Consider the following 23,750-nt stretch of genomic DNA (forward strand, 5'->3'; position numbering starts at 1 on the left):
AGTTTATTCATGTTCCTTCAATTCCTGGTTTCTTCTTCCTGTTTTACATTAGCTTTAGGAGGAGGAAGCCATTTGGCCCATCAAGCCTCCTTTTTCACTCAACAAGTTCATCATCAATCTGGTTACGGCCTCAGCTCATCTGATGCCCTATGACTCTCATATTAATCATGAATCTATTGACTTATGCCTTAAATATATTCAAAGATCTTCCAGAGAAAAGTATTCTCATTACCATCTTACATGGAAGGCCCCATTATTATTATACCATGTCTGCTAGTTCTGGACTTCTCCCACAAGGGCGAAATATCCTTTCAGCACCCACCCGGTCAAGTCCGTTCAAGGTCTTAAATGATCCAGTAAGATCACATCTTATTCTTCAAAATTCCAATGAATACAGTCCCAGTCCCATTCAGCTTTTCCTCATCAGATAACTCTCTCTCCCCAACCCCCTCCTGTACAATCTGCTCCAAACCCGTCTCACGGTGGGGATAGGATGGGGGTCTGGGCTTGGTTGGGATGCTCTTCAGAGGGTTGGACTCACCAATACCCTGTAAAACTGTCGCAAAACATCACTACCTTTATAATAATTAATTGCAAGGGGAATGGGATAACATTCCCTTTGCCTTCCTAATTACTCGGCATAACTGGATACTTGTTTTTGTGATTCATGTAGTAGGACACCCAGATCCCTCTGCACCTCAGCATTCTATAATCTCTTGCCATTTAGAGAATGTGCCTTTTCTGCACAATAAAGCACAAATATAACCAATGTTTGCAATGTTGTTAAGTGCCATCAATGTGAAAACTGTGACCCTGAAGGTTCTGAACTCCCTGTAGGACCATGGGTTGATGATGCCATTCATCTCAGATGCATACACTGGTGATTACCTCCCCACTAATGCTGACACAGGCCTGGAAATAGGTACCCTCTACTTTAACAGAAATTGTCATCCTAAAGCTTGACAAGAACTTGGATTTATTTGGAGGTTGCAAACTATCTGGGGTTCCCTTTATCAAGAAAGCCCAGTCTGACCAACCTGTGGAAAGTCCCCAGGTATACTCCTTGCTGCACATCCTAAATGCTGATCATTTCCTGGGCTAGCTGACAGGGCCAATGATCATCAAGAATACTGCACAAAGGAACAGGGAAGGATGGGGTGACAGTAAATGCATAACAAAACCTTAAATTCAGAGTAACACCATTAACGCCATGGATGAAGTGTTTGTTGGAAAGCAAACAGCCCCTCATCATATCCAACTGATATTTGTTGGGATTGGATCAAGACATCTGTTGGTGTGGAGTTTGTCCGTGTCTGCGTGGGTTCCCTCAGGGTGCTCCGGTTTCCTCCCACAGTCCAAACCTATGCAAGTGAGGTGAATTGGCTGTGCTAAATTGCCCATCGAGTCATAGAGATGTACAACATGGAAACAGACCCTTTGATCCTCAGATATTCTAGGTTAATCTAGTCCCACTGATGTGCATATTAGTTGGGTTCGCAATCGTACATGTGGGGATAGGATAGGGGCCTGGGCTTGGGTGGGACACTCTTCAGAGGGTTGGTGCAGATCTGATGGGCTGAATGGCACTGTGGGGATTCTATGAAGACCAATGATCACTTAAGTGTAATTTGCAAATCATCACGAGAAGCACCAGCATTCAAAGCACTGGAATCCCCTGTTCACACACATTGAAGCTGGCCTAGACAGCTATCAAAGGGAGATGAACATGAATTAACTGAGACCACACCAGGTCAGATGACATCTCACTCATGATAATTATATTTCTCATTGAATTCTGTTCCATTCATGAACATGTTGCATTGGGTGTGACTGACTGTACTGTTAATGCAATACAATACAGTATTTGCAAATGTAAGCATTACTGGTGAAGGAGGAAGTTATGCTTAACTTGACTGTTTATAACTTTGGAAACAAACACAACATCACTCCCATTTGCTAAGGAGGGGAAGGATGTAGTGTATTGAAAGAATTGCATTGTGCATTTTGCCCTCTTAAGGCAACCATCAAAGACGTACCAGCAGAGGGAGTCTACATGGAGAATCCAGGAAACACTGGCATGTGGAGTTCCATTTGTGAAAACCTCATGCTGAATCTTGCTGTTACTTTCTATGAACTTCGTGCAGATGGAAAACAATAAATACCACATGGTTCCCCAAGGCTGGAGTAAAACGCAACAAAGATCTCCCACTGTTTTGTTGCCTCAGAGTTGGGTGGTTCTCACATTAAGGATGCCATTCCTCTGGGAATGCTCAGGCCTCACCACGCATTGAAGCTAAGCTCCCTACTAGTGCACTGCTATCAGCAAAACCCAGGGACAAAAACCAGGGGGCGTCATTTAAAAAAAAACATTTTCCCCGTCATTTTTGCATTTGTCCTTTAATCAAAATGTGAGACAACAACAAAGGCGAGTGAGTGGGGTGAGTGGAAGTCAAGGTCATACCATGGGATCTCCAGCAGTATATGAGTGGGCAATCCTAGACTCACCAGGAAACTTGCTGACGATCGATCCTAAGGGAGGTACTGATAACATCACGAGGGCTAGAAATGCAAACCCTCAGGTTGATGCTCTGCGGACATGGCTTTGAATTGCATCATGCGGGATGGCAAAACTTAAACTCAAACAATCTACAGCAACCACTTACCTCCTGTTGATCGTTGTATCTGGTTCACTCATGGAGGGAAAACTGTCACCCTTACCTCGTCCGTGGGGTTCCAGACCCATGGGTACGTGGTTGATTCTTAACTGGATCTGGGCAAAACTACCCAGTATTTCCCATGTCACATTATTAATAAAACAAAATGACCTATTTTGCATAGATATGAACTGAAAGAAACACTGTGCACTTCTGAACATTTTGCCAGTAGAACTTTTTTTCCATATATATATTATATAGATATATACACACACACACACATTATATTTAAATGTAATTTTACAGACCCACAAAAAATGTAAATGGAACATTACAACCAGCCAACTTGATATGGATGGGGAAACAAGGAAATGAACTAAAGTCCACAACTCTTGCCACAGGAAGCAAGGAACTATTCGACCAGCAAAGAGCAAGCACTGAAGATGTTCCTGCAATTGTTGTCCATTCCTCATTCCAAGGACCTGCCCTATTTTGTGCTTGACTCAATCCAGAACAGTTGCAAAGAGGGGCTGGCTGTCAGAGAATATACTTGAAGGGCAGGGAGGGGAGGGGGGAATTTTCTTACCCTCATCTTTCACATGCACAGCACTAATCTGAGGACCCTCCCAATTACCCCTCAAGCAGCCCCTCTTCCATGCCTCCACCCTCCCCCACCCCTCCAAACATGGTTCAGTATTGCCACAGCGATGGCTCAGTTCAGAGTGGAACCCCAGTCCACATTTTCCACGTCTCAAAAGGAGGAAATCGGGAGGTGGGAGTGGAGGGAGGCAGAGTTGGGCGGGTGGGATAGGACGCTGGGTGGCGTGTAGGGAGGGGCGATGCAGGGGGAAGGGGTGGTGGTGAGCAGTGTGACTGTTCCCGAAACCAGACGTCTCAAAGTCATGGGGAGGTGAGGAAGTTAGGGGAGGGTGACGGTGAGAGTCAGGGCCCAACAACGCCTCTCAGTTGATCCGCATCTTGGCCCTGCCCCGGCCCAGGGAGCTGGCATCATCTGCAAAGCCCTCAAACCCGCTTTCGGAGCACAGCGAGTCGTTGTCGGAGTTAGACACGCCGTTGTTGATTTCTGCAACACAAGGAGAGGCAGGAGGTTAGTGACAAGCTGTCACTCCACTTATATAGCTAATTAGGTCCGTCAACAAATACTGACCCCCTCAACAGTGACATCCACATCCCATAAAAGGATCAGAAGTTCTTTTTACCCTCATATGCAATGATTCTCTCCAATTTGTTGATACCCATTCCTCACAAAGAGGGTAGAGTACCCTATACTCACCAGCCAATAGAGCTTTGTAGCACAGTTGTAGCATCTGTCCTTCTTACCCATGCGCTCTGGGTTCAAATCTTATCTGCCTCAAATATGCGTGATAATATCTCTGAACAAGCTGATTACCCAATGCACAAAGACTAATCCCTTTATAGTTTTATAGACCGATCACAGGTCTGGAATGCACTGCCTGGAGCAAGGTTCGTTGAAGTATTCATTTGGTATTGAATGATTATTTGGACAGAAATGGTGTGCAGGGATATGGGGAAAAGGCAGAAGACTGGCACTGGGGAGTGATGCTTGTTTGAAGAACTAGGGCAGGCACAATGGGCTGAATAGCCGTACCAGTTCTATAACCTCTACCAGCTCTCAGTGGAAAGAGGTTCACGACTTGCTCAATTTACCCTCTCAAAACATTTTCTCCATTGTTTTCTTGCATTCTCTAATACGGGCTTCAGTATATCAGAACTGCACACATGCTGGAACCTCATCAAAAACTTTGAGAGAATGCAACACCATCTCCCTAATTCTGTTATTAGTTTTGATTGCAATAAAATCTCATCCATTGTTGATAGTCTCTTTGACTTTATCAGCTCACGTCAGTAGTTGTTCGTGGTTTAAATACACACTGTCCGATTTCAGTCCCTTTGTCTAATATAGATGCTAATCTTCCAAAGAAAGACAGACTTCAACCTCCTCCTCGTAAAATGAAGAGCTATAAATGGTGCTAAATTGAATTTAATTTGCCATGTATATGTAGCCTCTATCATCTGCTCCTCTTTTGACTCTTACTATGGGTTAACACCACACTGGTTAATCACTCCTGCATAACAAACACCAGTTTGTTTAAGTGCATTGTTTGGTTTTAGTTAGTTCTTATAAAGCTAAGCTTACAATGGCAGGGGACCTCAGACCCATGGCTGTCTCGGAGACCGATATTTTTCTCTCATTCTCACCTTGCCTATTGATCCAGGCTGGGTTGCCTTCACCAATGGCAGTGAGCTGTAGCTCGAACCCTTTGAGGTTATGCTGTATATTGGCCACCCTTCCGACTCATTAGCTCCTCCCACCTTCGGCAACCATCAGCAAATTGCAATATCACACTTCCAGCTGAAATTTATTTTTGGTCAGTTTGAAAAAATCTCTCCATTTTTGACTTTTTAAAAAACATTCACTCATGGGATGTGGGAATCGCTGGCTGGGCCCAGCATTTATTGCCCGTCCCTAGTTGCCCCTTGGGAAGGTGATGGTGAGCTGCCTTCTTAAACCGCTGCAGTCCATGTGTTGTAGGTAGACCCATGATGTCATTAGGGAGGGAATTGAGGATTTTGAGGCAGTGTCAGTGAAGGAACAATGATATATGCCGGGAAGGTAAGGGCTTAATTTATATTTTGGCAGTGGCTAAACCAGAGATACTACATGTGTAGCATATCCCTCCCGCACCCCTCCTCTAACCGGAAGAAAAAGACCGTGTAAGGTAAGGCTTTTATTTCTTATTTTTCTTTTTCATTTAAGTGCATTGTTTGGTTTTAGTTAGTTCTTATAAAGCTAAGGCTTACAATGGTAGGGGACCTCAGACCCATGGCATGTGCCTGTTGCTTGATGTGGGACCTCAGGAACGTGGCTGACATTCCGGACTCTTACACTTGCACGAAGTGTGTCCAGCTGCAGCTCTTGTTTGACCGCGTGACGGCTCTGGAGCTGTGGATGGACTCGCTGTGGAGCACCCACGATGCTGAGGAGATCGTGGATAGTATGTTTAGTGAACCGGTCACACCGCAGGTTAGGATTACTGAGGGAGGGAGACAGTGAATGGGTGACCAAAAGGCAGAAAGAGTGTAGGAAGGCAGTGCAGGTGTCCCCTGCAGTCATCTCCCTCCAAAACAGGTAAACTGGTTTGGATACTGTTGGGGGAAGATGGCTCACCAGGGGAGGGCAGCAATTGTCAAGATCATGGCACCATAGTGGGCACTGCTGTTCAGGGCGGGAAAAAGACTTGTAGGGCCATAGTCACAGGGGGTTCTATTGTAAGGGGCGTAGATAGGTGGTTCTGTGGCCGAAAATGGGACTTCCGGATGGTATGTTGCCTCCCAGGTGCTCGGGTCAGGGATGTCACTGATCGGCTGCAGAGCATTCTAAAAGGGGAGGGTGAACAGCAAGTTGTCTTGGTGCATATAGGCACCAACGATAGAAGTAGAAAGCGAAATGAGGTCCTGAGAGAAGAATTCAGGGAGCTAGGAGAGACGTTAAAGGGGAGGACCTCAAAGGGATTACTACAGTGCCACGTGCTAGCCAGCGTAGAAATGAAAAACTAGGCAGGATGAACACGTGGCTTGAGGGATGGTCTAGAAGGGAGGGGTTCAGATTTGTTGGACATTGGGATGGGTTCTGGGGAAGGTGGGACTATTACAAAAGGGACGGTCTACATCTGAACTAGACTGGAGCCAATGTCCTTGGGGCAGTTTTTGCTACTGCTGTTGGGGAGGTTTTAAACTAATGTGGCAGGGGACTGGGAACCAGAAGGGAAAACAAGTAGGCAGTGAGGTGGAGACTGGAGACTGTCATGAAGATAGCATTAATAAAGGGAAGAGTAGGCAGAGAGCAGGTGAGCGCAAAAGAACTGGTGGCCTGAAATGCATCAACTTTAATGCAAGGAGTATAGTGTGTAAAGCAGATGAACTTAGGGCTTGGATTGGTGCCTGGGAGTATGACAGCATTGCCAGAGACTTGGTTGAAGGAAGGGCATGATGATTGGCATTTAAACGTTCCAGGATATAGGCGTTTCAGACAGGACAGGGAGGGAAGTAAAAGGAGGGGGGTGGAGTTGCATTGCTGGTCAATGACGATATCACAGCTGTGCTAAAGGAGGATACTATGGCAGTCTTGGGTAGTGAGGCATTATGGGTGAAGCTGAGAAATAAGAAGGGTGCAGTTACATTGTTGGGGCTGTATTACAGACCTCCTAACAGTGAGAGTGAGGTGGAAGAACAAATAGATAAACAGATTATGAATAGATGTAGAAGCAATAGGGTAGTGGTGATGGGAGATTTTAATTTTCCCAACATTGACTGGGATATGCTTAGTGTCAGAGGTCTGGATGCAGTAGAATTTGTACGAAGCGTCCAAGAGAGTTTTCTAGAGCTGTATGTCACTCATTCAACAAGGGAAGGGGCCATATTGGACCTGGTGTTGGGAACGAGCCAGGACAAGTGGTAGAAGTTGTGGTAGGGGATTTCTTTGGGAACAGTGGCCACAATTCTGCGAGTTTTAGAATACTCGAAGTTAAGAAGCGAGTGGTCCTAAGGGAAGAGTACTAAACTGGGCCAAGGCCAATTATATCAAAATTAGGCAGGAGCTGGGAAATGTGAATTGGACACAGCTATTTGAAGGGAAGTCCACATTTGAGATGAGGAAGGCTTTCAAAGATAGGTTAAAGATAGTGCAGGATAGGCATGTACCATTGAAGGCAAAGGATAGGAAGGGCAAGATTCGTGAACCGTGGATGACAGGAGAAATTGTACGACTAGCCAAAAGGAAAAGGGAAACATACATAAGGTCTAGGCAGCTGAGAACAGAACGGGCCCTGGAGGAATATTGGAAGAGTAGGACAAGTTTTAAACAAGGAATCAAGTGGGCTAAAAAGGGTCATGAAATAGCTTTAGCTAACAGAACTAAGGAAAATCCCAAAGCATTTTATTCTTATATAAGAAGCAAGCAGGTAACTAGAGAAAGGATTGGTCCACTAAAAAATAATGAAGGAAAGCTGTGTGCCAAACCTGAGAGAATGGGTGAGATTCTGAATGATTACTTTGCATCAGTGTTCACTGAGGGGAGGAACATGATGAATCTTGAGATTTGAGATAGAAGTTTGATTAGTCTGGATCATGATGGCATAAGTACGGAAGATGCGTTGGGTATGCTAGAGATTATTAAGGTGGACAAATCCCCAGGACTGGATGGGATCTATCCCAGGTTGCTGAGGGAGGCGAGAGGGGAAATAGCTAAGGCCCTGATAGATATCTTTGTGGCATCCTTAAGCACAGGAGAGATGCTGGAAGACTGGAAGGTTGCTCATGTTGTCCCCCTGTACAAGAAGGGTAGTAGGGATATTCCGGGTAACTACAGGACCAGTGAGCCTGATGTCGGTGGTGGGAAAGTTGCTGGAGAGGGTACTGAGAGATAGGATCTATTTATATTTGGAAAGAAATGAGCTGATCGGTGATGGGGAACATGGTTTTGTGCGGGGGAGATCGTGCTTTACCACCTTGATAAGAGTTCTTTGAGGAAGTGACCAGGTTGATAGCTGAAGGAAGGGCTGTTGATGTCATATACATGGATTTTAATAAGGCGTTTGCTAAGGTTTCCCATGGTAAACTAATATAGAAAGTGAAGTCACATGGTGTGCAGGGTGTTCTAGCTAAATGGATAAAGAACTGGTTGGGTAACAGGAGACAGAGAGTAGTAGTTGAAGGGAGATTCTCAAAATGGAGAACGGTGACCAGTGGTGTTCCACAGGGATCAGTGCTGGGGCCACTGTTGTTTGTAATATACATAAATGATCTAGAAGAGGGCACTGTTAGTATGATCAGCAAGTATGCAGATGACACAAAGATTGGTGGAGTGGCAGAAAGCATAGGGGACTGTCAGAGAATACAGGAGCATATAGATAGACTGGAGAGTTGGGCGAGAAAGTGGCAGATGGCTTTCAATCCAGACAAATGTGAGGTGATGCATTTTGGGAAGTCTAATTCTAGAGCGAATTATACAGTGAATGGAAGAGCCTTGGGAAACATTGATGGGCAGAGAGATCTGGGAGTGCAGGTCCATTGTACCCTGAAGGTTGCTGCACAGGTGGATAGACTGGTCAAGAAGGCATATAATATGCTTGCCTTCATCGGACGGGGTATTGAGTATAAGAGCTGGAAGTCATGTTAAAATTGTACAAGACATTGGTCCGGCTGCATTTAGGATACTGTGTACAGTTCTGGTCGCCACATTACCAAAAAGGATATGGACGCTTTGGAGAGGGTGCAGAGAAGGTTTACGAGATGTTGCCTGGTATGGAAGGTGCTAGCTATGAAGAGAGGTTGAGTAGGTTAGGTTTATTTTCACTAGGAAAAAAGGAGATTGAGGGGGTACCTGATTGAGGTTTACAAAATCATCAAGGGTATAGACAAGGTGGATAGAGACCAGCTTTTTCCCAGGGTGAAGGATTCAATAATGAGGTCACGCTTTCAAGGTGAGAGGTGGAAAGTTTAAGGGGATACACGCGGCAAGTACTTCACACAGAGGGTGGTGGGCGTCTGGAATGCGTTGCCAGCAGAGGTGGTAGAGGCAGGCACGGTAGATTCTTTTAAGATGCGTCTGGACAGATACATGAGTAGGTTTGGAGCAGAGGGATACAGATACTTAGAAATTGACCAACAGGATTAGACAGTACATTTGGATTGGCTCAGGCTTGGAGGGCCGAAGGGCCTGTTCCCGGGCTGTAACTTTTCTTTGTTCTATATTTCCAAGTCAGGATGGTGAATGGCTTCGAGCGGAACTTATAGGAGTTGGTGTTCCCATGTGTCTGCTGTCTTTGTCCTTCTAGATGGAAGTAGTCGTGGGTTTGGAAGGTGTTGCCTGAGGATCTTTGGTGAACTTCTGCAGTGCGTCTTTTCGATGCTACTGAGCATCAGTGCAGGAGGGAGTTGATGGGGTGCCTACCAAGTGCACTGCTTTGTCTTCTTGAGGGTTGTTATTGCTTTCAGAAAAGTGAGGAGTATTCCATCGCACTCCTGACTTTGCCTTGTAGATAGTTTTGGGAGAGATGGGAAGGGAGTTACTCACTGCATTATTCCTAGCCTCTGACCTGCCCTTGTAGCCACGTGTTATGTGGTGAGTTTGCAGTCAATGGTAAACTCAGCGATGTTGATTGAGGTGGAATCATTAATGGTAATACTATTGAATGTCCAGGGACGATGGTTAGATTTTCTCTTACCGGGGGAGTCATTGCCTGACATTTGAGTGGCTCAAATAGTACTCTTGCTTTATGTAGACCTTTCCCCACCATTCAATCAGTTTACAGCCATTCTGGCGGAGGAGACAGGGAGCTGAGATAACTTTTGCCTCTGAATGTTAAAGTCCCGCTCTCAGGCTTGGTCCCATCATCGAAGCTGACAGTGGAGAGCAACACTGAGGGAGTGCTGCCCTCCCACAATGAGTTGCTATCATTTCGATGAAACTTAACAGTCTGCCCTCTCACATGTTTATGCTTTCGTAGAATAGATGCTAAGAATCGATGAGTCCTCCCCACCATTCAGGTACAGAAGTGATATTTTACTCAAAACAATCTCTCTCCACAGGTGCTACTGAGTTTCTCCCAGACTTTTGTATTTTTATTGCTCCTGATATTTATCTCTTAACAAACATCGCTAACAGAATGGATTATCTGGCCATTGTCACATTGTGCACAGCAAACTCCAACAAAAAGCAATATGGCTGGTTTAATTCCTACGCTTTGGCAGTGACTAAGCTTCATTGGTACTACATTTATGGTGAAAGTATTGGGATTTACTGGGGGTTGTCAAAGGTGCTACATAAATGCAACTCCTTGCAGTCCAATGAACCAGAGTTCAACCAACTGAGCTAACTGACCCTCCTTAGCCATGTAAAGCCATGGACACTCTCTCTCGTCTTGCATGATCCAATAGGTTCTTCCTCAGCGAGTATTCCTGTGACCAATCTCTCACGTTCATGAACCGCTCATTGCTTTCTTGATTCCATGCTATCATCCCAATCCCAACAACAACAAAAACAACTTGCATTTAAATAGCCCTATTATCATAGTGATGTGAGCTACACAAGGGATTTTCAGAATGGCGGTCAGAGAGGTAAAAGTTGGGCATCATCACATAAGGTGTGGGGGATTGGAGGCTTCACGAAGGAATTCTGGAGTTTGGGGCAAAACAAAGAGACACCCACAGATGCTGTAAATCTGAAATAAAAATGGAAAATGCCAGATTTATTTTTGCAACCATGCCAACCACAGAGAAAGAAACAGAGTTATCGGGCAGTATCTATCAGAGGTGGGGAAGGTCCCCACCCTTGGCTGGACAGTCTGCAAGAGGGGAGTGGGTGAAGCAATGGCCTAGTGGTGTTAATCCAGAGACCTCAACGTCTTGGGGACATGGGTTCGAATCCCACCACGGCAGATGGTGGAATTGGAATTCACTGAAAAGAAATCTGGAATTAAGATTCTAATGATAACCATGAATTCATTGCCAATTGTTGGAAAAACTCATCTGGCTCAATAATGCCTTTCAGGGAAGGAAACCATTATCTTTATCTGGTCTGGCCTACATGTGACTCCTAACCCACAGCGATGTAGTGGACTCTTAAACTGCCCTCTGGGCATTAAATGCTGGCCCAGACAGGGACAACCTCATTCCATTGATGAATTGAATGAAAGACTCACCACATTTTGGGAAGGTGTGCAGCATTACCGGCCTCTCAGGCTGTGGAGGACCTTGCACCCAGTGTCCAGGAACCCTGGGAGAGGAGGTTCCACCAATTAAAGGCAGTGTCACAGGAGTCAGTTTCTCGATGCCCCCTGCCCTGGGCAGAGGCCTATTCCGAGGTTGCAAGGTCACAGGGGGTTACAGAGTGGCAGCAGTGATACAGGTCACACTGCGGACTCACAATAAGTGCAGGCCTTTGTGTCAGCAGGAACTTCCTCCCTGACCAATACTAGGTCATTCAAACAGATGCACTGACCCCTGGTGGCCATGCCTTCTACAGCATGGGATTGAAGCTTAAACATGTGTACGGGCTTCCTGTTTGCATCTTCACCCAGCTCCTTATTCTTAAGGCCCAACTTAACTTCCACTTCTTTGACCAAGCACCTGGCTATTTTTAATCTAATGCCCCCTTCTATGGCTCAGGATCAAATTTTGTTTGATGACGGCGTGGGACATTTTGCAATCATAAAGGTGCTACCTAAATGCAAGGTGCTGGTTTTTATTTCTTCAAAGTATGGAACTTACTCTTGTATCAATAGGTAGCAACGAATAAAAAATAGTGAATCCTACAGTATAGAAATAAGCCATTTGGCCCATCAATGCCATACTGACCCTCCAAAGAGAGCCTCTTTACAGGGCATCACCTTTCTACGATTCTTCTCTGGAGAGTTATTGGTAAAGGGTCTTGATCTATAATAAAGGTGCTATCTAAATGCAAGGTGCTTTTTTTTATTTCTACAAAGTATGGAACTTAATTTTGTATCAATAGGTAGCAACGAATAAAAAAAAACATTGAATCCCTACAGTATGAAAACAGGCCATTTGGCCCATCAAGTCCACACCAACCCTCTAAAGAGCATCCCACCCTGCAACAATGCATTTCTCATGGCTAACCAACCTACAGGGCAATTTCAACGGTCAATCCACCCAGCCTGCACATCTGTGGAGTGTGGGAAGAAATTGGAGCATCCTGAAGAAACCCATGCTGACACAAGGAGAACGTGTAAACTCCACACAGTCACCCGAGGATGGAACTGAGCCCAGATCCCTGGCACTATGAGGCAGCTGTGCTAACCACTGAGCCACTATGCCAAATGATTGCTGCAGTACACTGGGTGGGACATTACTCAGGGCAAAGCCTTGGCAGGGCATAGGGTCAAGATGCCTTTAAGCCAAACCATCAGATCTCTACAACCCACCTCAACACCATTCAGGTCTCCCGTTTTTCACCCTATCATTATATTCTGAGATTTCCTCAATATCTCCAAAAGATATCTATCAACTTCTGCCTCAAACATACTCCGTGAGTATCCAAAGCTCTCTGAAGGAGAGAATTCCAAAGATTTGGAGTAAAGGAATTTCTCCAAACTCTATTCATAAATCATGACGTTTACTCCTGAGTCTATGACTCATATTTAGATCCTCCAGCTGGAGCAAACAGTCTTGAGGGGCACATGGCCTTTGGACTTCAATCCAATCCTTTACAAAAACAACCTTAAGATTCTTACCTTGGATCCAATGGACCTAGGCATGACCTTTAATGGTGATAGCCCTTACCCAGAATCCTTAGCACATACAAAATTGCTCTATTATTTCGAGTGGGCCTCATTCAAAGGGTGAGATTTCTAATGACCACAGAACAACTCCCTCAAGTATCAGTGCACAAAACAGGGCCAGCTCTGGTATAAAGACCTGTATGCTAGAAGACCAAGAAGTAAAAACCACCAAAGCCAAGCTCACTACAACTTTGGAAGACGTTTTCTTTAATTCATTCATGCAATGTGGGTGTTGCTGGCTTGGCCAGCGTTTATGGTCAATCTCGAAATGTCCTTGAGCCACCATCCTGAACAACTGCAGGGACACCCAAATTATCCTCATCTTGTGTCCTATCCTTCTCTACATGGAGGTTGCTTAAATCTATAGATCAAGACCCTTCACCAATAACTCTCTAGAGGAGAATCATAGGAAGATTATGTCCCATAAAGAAGCCACTCAGCTCATCATTAGTGTGTGCACTGCACTGAATAAACACTTTCTGGTCCCACTCCCCGGCACCTACTCCATAGCCTCATAGGTTCCAGCTCTTCAGGGACAGATCCAGGTTCCATTTTTAATGGAGTTGATGGTTTCCACCTCAACCCTCAAAGTGAGCAACGAATTCCAGCCACCAAGAAACCTTTGGGTGATGAAGCCTTTCCTCAGGTCCCCTCCAATCCTGCTACCAATCACTGCCCTGGGGTCACTGATCTCCCTGCTCCAGAAAACAGCTCCCTCACTTTCCACTCCATGCAAGCCCCTCATTATTTTGTAAACCTCAATTAAATTCAGCCCTCAGCCTCCTCCATTCGAAGCTATATATACCTTGCCGATAACATGGTGACCAGAACTGCACATGGAACTCCTGTCGGGAACAATATCTGCTGTCCTTACCTGGTCTGGGCCTACACGACTCCAGGCCCACAACCGCCCTCCAAGATGGGCGGAGCGAGCTGCGCAATTTGAGGGGCAAGCAACAAATGCTGACCTTTCAGATTGACACCCCAACCCCATGAAAGAAAGCTTGCATACACACGCGCGTACTGAAAGCTGTCTCATGACTAAGGAAATAGTCATTCTCACCTTGATCAGTTAAAGATGCAAGCAGGGTTGCATCGTACCTGCAAAGATGAGTTTCTCTTTCATTATGTTGACATCCTTGCTTGATCTGCGGACTGCCGCACTCAGCATAATCTGTTCCGGGTTATAGGTCCTCATACTACCCAGCCGCCATCTGCAATGTGAGAGAACAGTTTTTATTAAAAAGCAATACACCCTCGTGCGTCAGTGTTTATTTTAGTAACGTTAAGGAAACCTGACTAACAATCTCAACCCCAGGCCTGCAGCTGGGTCACCCCCACTTCCCAGAGGGAAAGAGGTGACTCGTTCTAACTTTACCCCCTTCTTCAGATTCTGCAAAACAACTAAACTTGTTTTTGCTCCATCATTGCGCTTCATGTGGATAGGCTGACCAAAATCTGGGAATTCGGAGGAAGGGTCACTCAGCCAGAAACGTTGACTCTGATTTCTCTCCACAGATGTTGCCCGATCTGCTGAGCTTTTCGAGTAATTCCTGTCTTTGTGACCAAAATCAGGAATTGACCACGTCATAGTTATAGCAGAGTGTCATAGAGTCAAAGATGTACAGCATAGAAACAGACCCTTCGGTCCAACCCGTCCATGCCAACCAGATATCCCAACCCAATCTAGTCCCACCTGCCAGCACCCGGCCCATATCCCTCCAAACCCTTCCTATTCATATACCCATCCAAATGCCTCTTACATGTTGGAATTGTACCAGCCTCCACCACATCCTTTGGCAGCTCATTTCATCCTGATGAAGGGCTTTTGCCCAAAATGTCGATTTTACTGCTCCTCGGATGCTGCCTGAACTGCTGTGCTTTTCCAGCACCACTAATCCAGAATCATTCCATACACATACCATCCTGAGGAGTCTGGCCCCTTCAATTGAGTAGAGGAAGCCTTGGCCTACCATCAATCGAGTAGGACAAAGCTCCTCCCAGGCCACATCCACATTTCCAACAATTTAAGAAAAACATACTGAAATAACTCTTCAGAGACTGGCATCCCATCACCAATCACCCTTTCTTTACAAAGGCATAGCCTTTGACAACAGCACTGCCTCTCTCTGAGTCAGGCATGACTGCAGCTCCATATCCTTGAAGTTCACTCGTTCCTGTCAGCCATGACTCCCTGACTGGACCAGATTAACAGCCCCAATCAGGGAACTCAGATTCTATCATGTTCAGCTGGCTGACCTCATTACAATCACTAGACTCACAAAACGAAAAATACCTTAGGACTGAAAAAGCACGTGCATCCCACTCTAAGAATGAAATTACCAACTTCGTGGGTAACAACAGCAGCTTGTATTCATATGGCACCTTTAAAGTGGTGAAATGTGAACATTGCTGAAATAAAAACACATTTTTGTCAAAGCTTTTCACCTTCCACTCATCAGGACATTCACAAGAATGCCAGCGCAAAGGAAAATGCCATTGAAACTACGGACTTTAATTTGTGCTTCACAGACAGAAAGGATATTTACACCCAATCTGCCTGTTTCAACTCAACAAGACAGGCACAGATACTCTCCAGTGCATTAATTAGGGCAACTGACCAATTAAGGTCAACCTGTCTGGTTTAAATTTAAACAAACTTGGCAAACACTATTAGTCATAGGAGCAGAATTGGGCCATTCGGCCCACTGCTTCGATTTCTGACTGCACCTCATCTTCTGCCTGGGCAGCCTACAGCCCGGACGACTCAACATTTGAGTTCTCCAATTTCAAGTCACCTCCCTTTTCCATCCCCTCCCCCTCCCTTCCATACCTTTCATTGACCCTTCCTCCCAGCCACGACTGGATTCATTCCTCCCATTGGCCAACCAGGTCGTACCCTCTACCTGTCTTCACCTGTCCCCACCCACCCTGCCCCCGCCACCCACTTTATCTGTAGCTCCCCTTACACCAACCCCCAGTTACACACGAAGGGTCACACCTGAAACATCAACTCCACCTCCTGCCTGGCTTGCTGTGTTCTTCCAGCCCCCTGCTCATCTACCTTGGAATCCAGTAATCTGCAGGGGGTTTTTTGTCTCTATTTGATATTTCATCATGCCTGATAGCTTTCTTAACCCCGTTCTCCTTCCTTCCACATCCCCTTACCAATCAAGAACAACAGCATTCCAGAATCAAAGGTCCAACATTTGAGACAGAGATGAGGAGGAATTTCTTCTTTCAAAGGGGAGTGGATCTGTGGAATTCTTGACTGCAGCGGGCTGCCAAGAGTGGGCCAGTAAGGCTGAGATGGACAGATCAAGGGTTATGGAGATAAAGGCAGGGGACTGGAGTTGAGGATTACCAGATCAACCATGATCTCACTGAATGATGGAGCAGAAACGATCAGCCGCATGACCTACTTTTCTCTAATGGCAGTGAGCTACCATCTTGTCAGGGTATAAATGTAAGCCCAGCCAACAATATCCACATCCCATGTATTAAAAAAAAAATCAACTAATTGCTGCATTCTCTACCAAATTGCTAAACAATCAGCACACACTTCTCATACAGTATAAATGCCCGTTCTCGCATAGAATCATAGAGATGTACAGCACAGAAACAGATCATTTGATCCAACCCGTCCATGCCAACCAGATATCCCAACCCAATCTAGTCCCACCATCAGCACCCAGCCCAGATCCCTCCAAACCCTTCCTATTCATATACCCATCCAGATGCCTTTTATATCTGTGTTCTTGCAAAGTGCCCTGACACGTGCAAGATGAAAAGCTTCCATAACACAGTCGGTTTCTTTTCAGCAGTACTCAAGTTGCGTGGTACCAAATGACTATTTGTAATGAAATGTCCCAAGACACTTGACAGCAGCATTACTAAATCAAAGTAATGCACCAAGTCACGCGAGGACATAGTTGATCAGGTGCCCAATCGATTTTCCAAAGATGCAAATTTTAAAGGAGCGCCTCAGAGGAGGATGTGGAGAGATACAGAGAGGGAATTCCAGAGCCAAGGGAACTGAAGGCCCAGTCACCAGGAGGGGGGCGGGGGATTTATATCGGGGTGCACACGAGGCCGGAGTTAGAGGAGCAGAAGGAAATGCTGACGCGTTAAAGGACAATAGCAATGTGAGCATGCTCAAAAAGCTCTGCTTCACATTGTTCATTCGTCAGGATGACCAAAATTATACCAGGCACCTCCTTCAATTTCCAGGAACTGGGCATGCAACATTTAATCAGTATTCTGCTTCCTCTCAGTCACTGTCACGGAGAATGTTTTCCACAATTTAATTTTCCTTATGGCGCCAACTGACTTAAAATTATATTGACAGATCACAGAGACTAAGGTGTAGATTGAACCTTGAAAAATGGTAGGCAGATGCATCCAAATAATTTTTCTAATTTAGAGAAAGGAATCTAGAATTCAGTGTTGAACAAGAGTCCATTTTCAGGGAAAAGCCCATCTGGTGCACTTATGGTCTTTAGGGAAGGGAATCTGTCATCCTTACCTGGTCTGGCCTACATGTGACTCCAGAACCACAGCAATGTGGTTGACTCTTAACAGCCTCCTGGGCAATTGGGGTGGACAATAAGTACTGCCCCAGTGACACCATTATGTCGTGAATTATTTGTTTTAAAAATGGTGTTTGATACTCTAACAGGTCTAGATGCTGGAAGTAGGTTTGTTCCTGGCTGGGAGGGGGGGTGGGTATTGGGAGGCATTGTCACTGAGTCAGAACATCCTTCCTAACAGCATTATGGGTCTACACCAAATGGACTGCAGTGGTTCAAGGCAACACCTCACCATCTTCTTAAGGGTAACAAGAGATGGGCAACAAAAGTTGGCACAACCAGTGATGCCCACATCCCACGAATGAAGAATAAAATAAACAGGGCAAAATCCCCCAGGGCAGGTAGACAGGATAGTGAGGAAGATGTTCGCTGCTTGCCTTTATTGTCAGAGCACGAGTATAGGAGTTGGGAGGTCACGATGTGGCTGTACAGGACATTGGTTCGGCTACTTTTAGTACACTGGGTTCTGCTCTCATCTCCCTGCTTTAGGAAGGTTATTGTGAAACTTGAAAAGGGTTCAGAAAAGATTTACAAGGATGTTGCCAGGGTTGGAGGGTTTGAGCTATAGGGAGAGGCTGAATAGGCTGGGACTGTTATCCCCAAAATGTCAGAGGCTGAGGGGTGAGTGTATAGAGGTTTATAAAATCAGGATGGGCTTGGATAGGGTAAACAGAAAAGGCCTTTTCCTCAGAATGGGGGAATCTAAAACTGGAGGGCATAGTTTGAAGGTCTGGGGGAAAAGATTTAAAAGGGACCTTTTGGGCAACTTTTTCATGCAGAGGGTGGTGCATGTATGGGAATGAGCTGCCAGAGGAAGTGGTGGAGGCTGGTACAATTACAGCTTTTAAAAGGCATCTGGAGGGGTGTTTGAATAGGAAGGGTTTGGAGGGATATGGGCCAAGTGCTGGCAAATGGGACTAGATGATTTTAAGATATCTAGTCAGCATGGATAAGTTGGACCGAAGGGTCTGTTTCCAAGCAGCTTGGTTGACCCATGACCCCAGCTTCCAGGGTTCAGAGGCCAGATTCCATCTTGCATACACCACCGAGCCTCCCCATACCCATTGCCTCGTCCCCCATTGCCTGCTCCCACCTCCCTGCGCAACATTTTGGGTGCAGTGATCCTTCCTCAGAACTCATGGTAGCTGAGAAAATGTTGGCTTATATGCTGGGTGACATTGATGAAAACCTTCTAGACTTCACCCAACCAGCAATTCAGGAGGCACGGTTGCTGTGCAACATGTTGCTAGGAGACACAAGGAGCAGACCTGACTGCAGATTCCCTCATATCCCAAGTCCTCTCCAGAGGGTGATAATGGGCCAATGTGCAGAGAACAAGCTACAAATTCAGAGCTCTTACTGGGAAACGAGTTTAGATTCATCCTGAACCTTAAATGCTCCTTTCAGAAGGAAAAGACTTGGCCAACTCCCCAGTGCCAAACTGATTAAAGGCACAGTTTGTGCATGTCACACAAAGAGGCCTTACACACTCTGCAAGACTGGCTTAGTAATAGCTCTCACGGGTATGGCACCATTGATGTGACAAAAAGATCCCATTGGTGCATTAACACACACTGAAGCAGGTAGATTAGGTCAGGTTACCATATCTAGAATGAAGAATTCAGTTTTAAGGAGTGGCTTCAAAGAGTATGGAGAGTTAGAGACATGGAATGATGTCGGTTTGTAGATGTAGGGTTTAGGTCCTGGGGAGACATAAGACAGAACCGTTAACAGCAGAGTGGTCAAAATCAGAGAGACCCAACCCAGAGATAGGGGAGTGCAGGCATCTCAAATGGAGGGCTGAAAGAGGGTGAAGAGAGAATGAGAGCTCTGGCGATGGGTGGGTTGAAACAGGAATAGTAGGCCATTCAGCCCATTAAATCTGCCCCACCATTGAGGTCATGGCAACTGCATTCAAGAGAAGTTTGATGCATGAAGGATGAATGGGATCTGGACAGCAAGACTGGAAGATGTAATCAGACTAACTGGAACCACATGGGATTCACCAACACAATAGTTGGGCTGAATGAAATGGCTCTGTGTTGTAGATTCTATGTAAAATCGACTTTTCTTCATCATGCCCCAGGACACACTGGCAACAAGGACAAGGTGGCAAACTGACAACTTAATGCCAGACCAAAGTTGGGGATTTTGGGGTCCAACTGGCAGATGGGCTGGGAAGAGGACGGGTTTGGGAGGGGAGTGGGGTGGGAGGAGTGGAGGTAGGACGGTTGGCTGGTGTTATCCCATCAAGCATGGCACCGCCGCCCCCAAAGGACTAGTGGCCCATTCAGCGAGCCAGTAGCTCAACAGCGCCACCAGGAGCAGTGATCGCTACTGGAATTGCACTTGGGAAGAGCATTCATTGATGATCAGCTGCCCTCACGGTAAGTGGAGTGTTGGGCTCTGCCAAAGGTGGAAGGGAGGGGTGAACGTTATTAATGAGGGAAGATACCTAATGCAGCTTCACCTGCCCTCACTCCACTAAAGGGCTTCTACGTCCAACTAAGAATTACCCTCCCAACACGGCACCACGGGATTTGTGGGGAGGAGGCGGGTGGTTCCACTTATAGGGCACCGGGAGTGACACCTGGCACCTTCCCACACTATTTTGCCAGCTTCTGCTTTTCAGCCCATTCCCAGATGACCATATAAATTCCCACCAGGAAGTCCAATGGGCCCAGTCTTTTAGGATAAGTTCTGGTAACGTGTTGCAGTCAATCTCCCTTCCAATGGGAGTCTCAGCTTGGTCATGGTGACCCGAGCTTCACTGTTAACCAGCTTTCTTCACTTTCAACTTCCCATCCAATGAGTGAAAATAAGGAAATGGTAAATAGAGACAGGACTACCCCCAACCTACTCCAATCACCCCGAAGTAATTGAAATTGAGGGAGTCAGTCTTTTTGTTACATACACAAGGGTATGAAGGGTTACAGAGCCAAGATGAAGTTTATGTACAACTCAGAAATCATTTAACTAAAGACTAGAATGAGTTCAAGAGACTAAATGGCCTCCTCTAGATTCTAATTGAACATTGGAAAGTTTTTCTCGTGTGTGTGCAGTGTCCTTGAGATTGAAAACTACCTCAACACAGCAGGATCAATACGAAAGCTTAGGGTCAGGTGGGATTATAGGAACAGGTGATACACCACCTTCATTTGTGGAATGCTATCTTGGAGGTCATCTCATCCCTGACAATCAGCTCAGACTGAGAATCAGAAACATTGCTTCCTCAGATCCAGAACCTCAATGGACAGTCAAGCATTTATTGCTTATCCCTAGTTGCCCCTTGGGGGTGAGTTCCTTCTTGAACCACTGCAGTCCATGTGCGTAGGTGCACTCATAATGCCCTTGGGGAGGGAATTCAAGGATTTTGGCCTAGTGACACTGAAGGAATGGTGATATATTTCTAAGTCAGGACTGTTTGGGAAGTGTAAATGTATAAAATGCTGACCAGTCAGTAAAAGCTAGATCAAATTGACAAAAAAAAATCACTGCAAGATCCCTAAACTCCAACCTCGTCCCCCACCCCACATATAAATATCTTCTATAATGGAGCAGTCCAGGCAAGATAGCAGAAATGTCCTGGGATGTTCCATTTAGGGATAGACCGGGCTCATCAACATCAATCAGCAAGTTGCGAAGGGTCACTGGATCAGAACCATTAACTATGTTTTTATTTCCACAGATGCTGCCAGACCTGCTGGGTTCCTCCAGCACTTCTGGTTGTTTTATTTGAAAGGAGTGAGGGTTTCTGCCCGAGTGGAGGTGGATGATGGCCCCTGAGAGTGAGAGTTGGAAAGGAGTTCTCTTTCCCAAAAAACAGTTACCTCCCCTTGTCGATCAACAAAGTCAACACTGCCGTTGAAGGGGAGGATGGGTGGGGAGACGGTAATAGATCCATGCTGATGAGCCAGGGGCTCAGGAAGCCCACAATTGTTTTGTTGATCAACAAGAGGATGTCATGGTTTTGGGGGGAAACTAAGCAGGACAGTAGATTTAAGGCCACATTGGCCATGATATTACCAACTGGCTAAACAAACCCAATGGGCCAAATGCCACTCCTATTTCTTACATCCTTATGGCAGGCGCTGGTTCTAGTCTGGTGCTGCTCAGTCCCAGAGTCACTAGAAGGTTTTCACCAAAACATAATAGAGAGAACAAATTTTCAACTCCACCTCTTTCGGGTCTGGAATGCACTGCTTGGAAATGTGGTGGGGCAGGTTCAATTGGGGCATTCAAGAGGGGTATTGGATGGTTCTTTAGATAGAGATGGTGCGCAGGGATATGGGGAAAAGGCTATAGATAGTGGAAGCTGTGCGGGAGCGATGGGCCAAATGGTCATGTCCTGTGATTCTTGTCTTTGTGCCCATTCGAACTAGAGTCAGCAACTCCAGCAGGTGGCAGGGCATATTGATCCCTGGGGTGATACAGGAGCAGCGATGTCTCTCTGCAATCATGCAGGGCCTTGGTGAGTCCATACCCAGAGTATTGTGCACAGTCCTGAATGGCAGAAAGGTCATTGAACCTGAAACCAGCTTTCTCTCCACAGATGCTGCATGACCTGTTGAGTTTTTTCCAGTTTTGTTTCAGTTAGGACTATATTCACTGGATTTTACAGGAATAAGTTGGGTGGGGGTCATGGGGGAGGGGAAGAGGTGTGATCTCATTGAAACCTATAAAGTTCTGACAGGGTAAATGCAAGGAGGAGGTTTCCAATGACCAGGGGAGTCTAGAACCAGAGGGTCACAGTCTAAGGATACAGGGGGTTGGCTATTTGGGGACTGAGATGAGGGCCTGTGGAATTTCACCAGAAAGCGGTTGAGACCAAGACATTGAATGTTTTCAAGGAGGAGTTAGACATCGTTCTCAGGGCTAAAAAGATCAAAGGATATCAGGAGAAAGCAGGGAGCAGGGGACGGAGTTGGATGATCTACCGTGATCATAATGATTGGCGGAATAGACTCGAAGGACCGAATGGCCCAGTTCAGCTCCAATTTTCTTTGTTCCTATATTTCCATGTCCTTAAGGGGGACACTGAGGAAAAGGTTCTCTATGGTTTAGGAGAATGAGAGGCAATCTCACCCAAATGGACAAACCACTGCCTCCCAAGGTTGGAATATTGAGAACGGAGGAGCATGTTCTCAGAATAAGGCGTCAGTTATTTCAGACCAAGGGGAGTAATTTTTTTCCCGCACTCTGAGGGTGGTGAACCTTGGGAATTCTGTACCCAGAGACTTGTGAATAGTCATCCATTGGTGTCATTTTCCACGGACATCCTCATTAATCACAATCTCCCCCTCAGCCCGAGCCATATGCACACCCACAGGGTGGCAGGGGTGGGTGGGGAGAGAAACGGGATGGGATTCCTGACTCAACCTCTGCCCCCCCCCCCCCCCCCCCCCGCCTCCAACCCACCTCCGCTCCCCATACCCCACCCCCACATCCCCAACCCCTCCCCTGCCCCACACAAACACAGGATGAACTGAGGCCATTCACAGAATCCCAGTTTATAGCCCGACTCCCAACCCCCTCGCCACCACCAACCACTTCCCAATCCCACACTCCCATAACACCAGAATACAGAGAAAGATCCCAAGGCCTATTCCCCACTCAGCGTCTCAGTAGCACAGGCGAGAGTCAGGGAGAGAGGCAGCATTCTCAGACCAGGAGTGATGGAAGACAGCACACGATTGAGGGGGGGGGGGTCAGGAGAAGGGAGACAGTGGGAAGAGAAAAACAGGGGCAGGAAGGACAGATGGAGGGATGGGAGGGGGGAGGTGGGGGAGATGGAGGGGTGGGAGGAGGGAGGTGGGAGAGATGGAGGGATGGAGGGATGGGAGGGGAGAGGTGGGGAGATGGAGGAATGGGAGGGCGAGGTGGGGGGGTGGAGGGGCAGGAGGGGAGGGGATGAAGAAGGTATGGGGAGATAGAGGGGGAGGAGAGGCAGGGAAGATAGAGGGGCAGGATGGTGAGAGGGAGAGGGAGAAGGAGAAGGAGAGGGAGAAAGATGGGGGGGGGGGGAAGGTAGAGAGGCAGGAAGTTGGGAGGAAAGATAGCAAGGGAGGTGTGGTGGTGGAAAGGTGAGTGGGATTTGGATGGGGACAAGGAGTGAGAGGTAGAGTTGGGAAGATAGGTAGGCAGTTCTAAGGAAGGAGCAGCAG

The 23,750-nt window shown here is 46.4% G+C and overlaps 1 protein-coding gene across 2 annotated transcripts in view; it reads right to left on the bottom strand.

The window, feature by feature from the left end:
* Window positions 1-2,932: 2,932 nt before the first annotated feature.
* The window catches only part of LOC140481117 (glycerophosphodiester phosphodiesterase domain-containing protein 5-like), a 217,230-nt gene continuing 196,412 nt past the window's right edge, over window positions 2,933-23,750 (bottom strand). Inside the window, exons 15-16 of one of the 2 annotated variants that reach the window (XM_072576807.1) lie at window positions 14,099-14,211; window positions 2,933-3,738 (exon numbers count right to left, since the gene is read on the bottom strand). In XM_072576807.1, the coding sequence (XP_072432908.1) occupies window positions 3,617-3,738; window positions 14,099-14,211 (235 nt within the window). In that variant the 3' untranslated portion in view covers window positions 2,933-3,616. Of the gene's footprint in view, window positions 3,739-14,060; window positions 14,212-23,750 lie in introns of both variants that reach the window. The other variant, XM_072576808.1, reaches the window with a different exon arrangement.

This window comes from Chiloscyllium punctatum, chromosome 9 (assembly GCF_047496795.1).
Source record: "Chiloscyllium punctatum isolate Juve2018m chromosome 9, sChiPun1.3, whole genome shotgun sequence".
NCBI classification, from domain to species: Eukaryota; Metazoa; Chordata; class Chondrichthyes; order Orectolobiformes; family Hemiscylliidae; genus Chiloscyllium; species Chiloscyllium punctatum.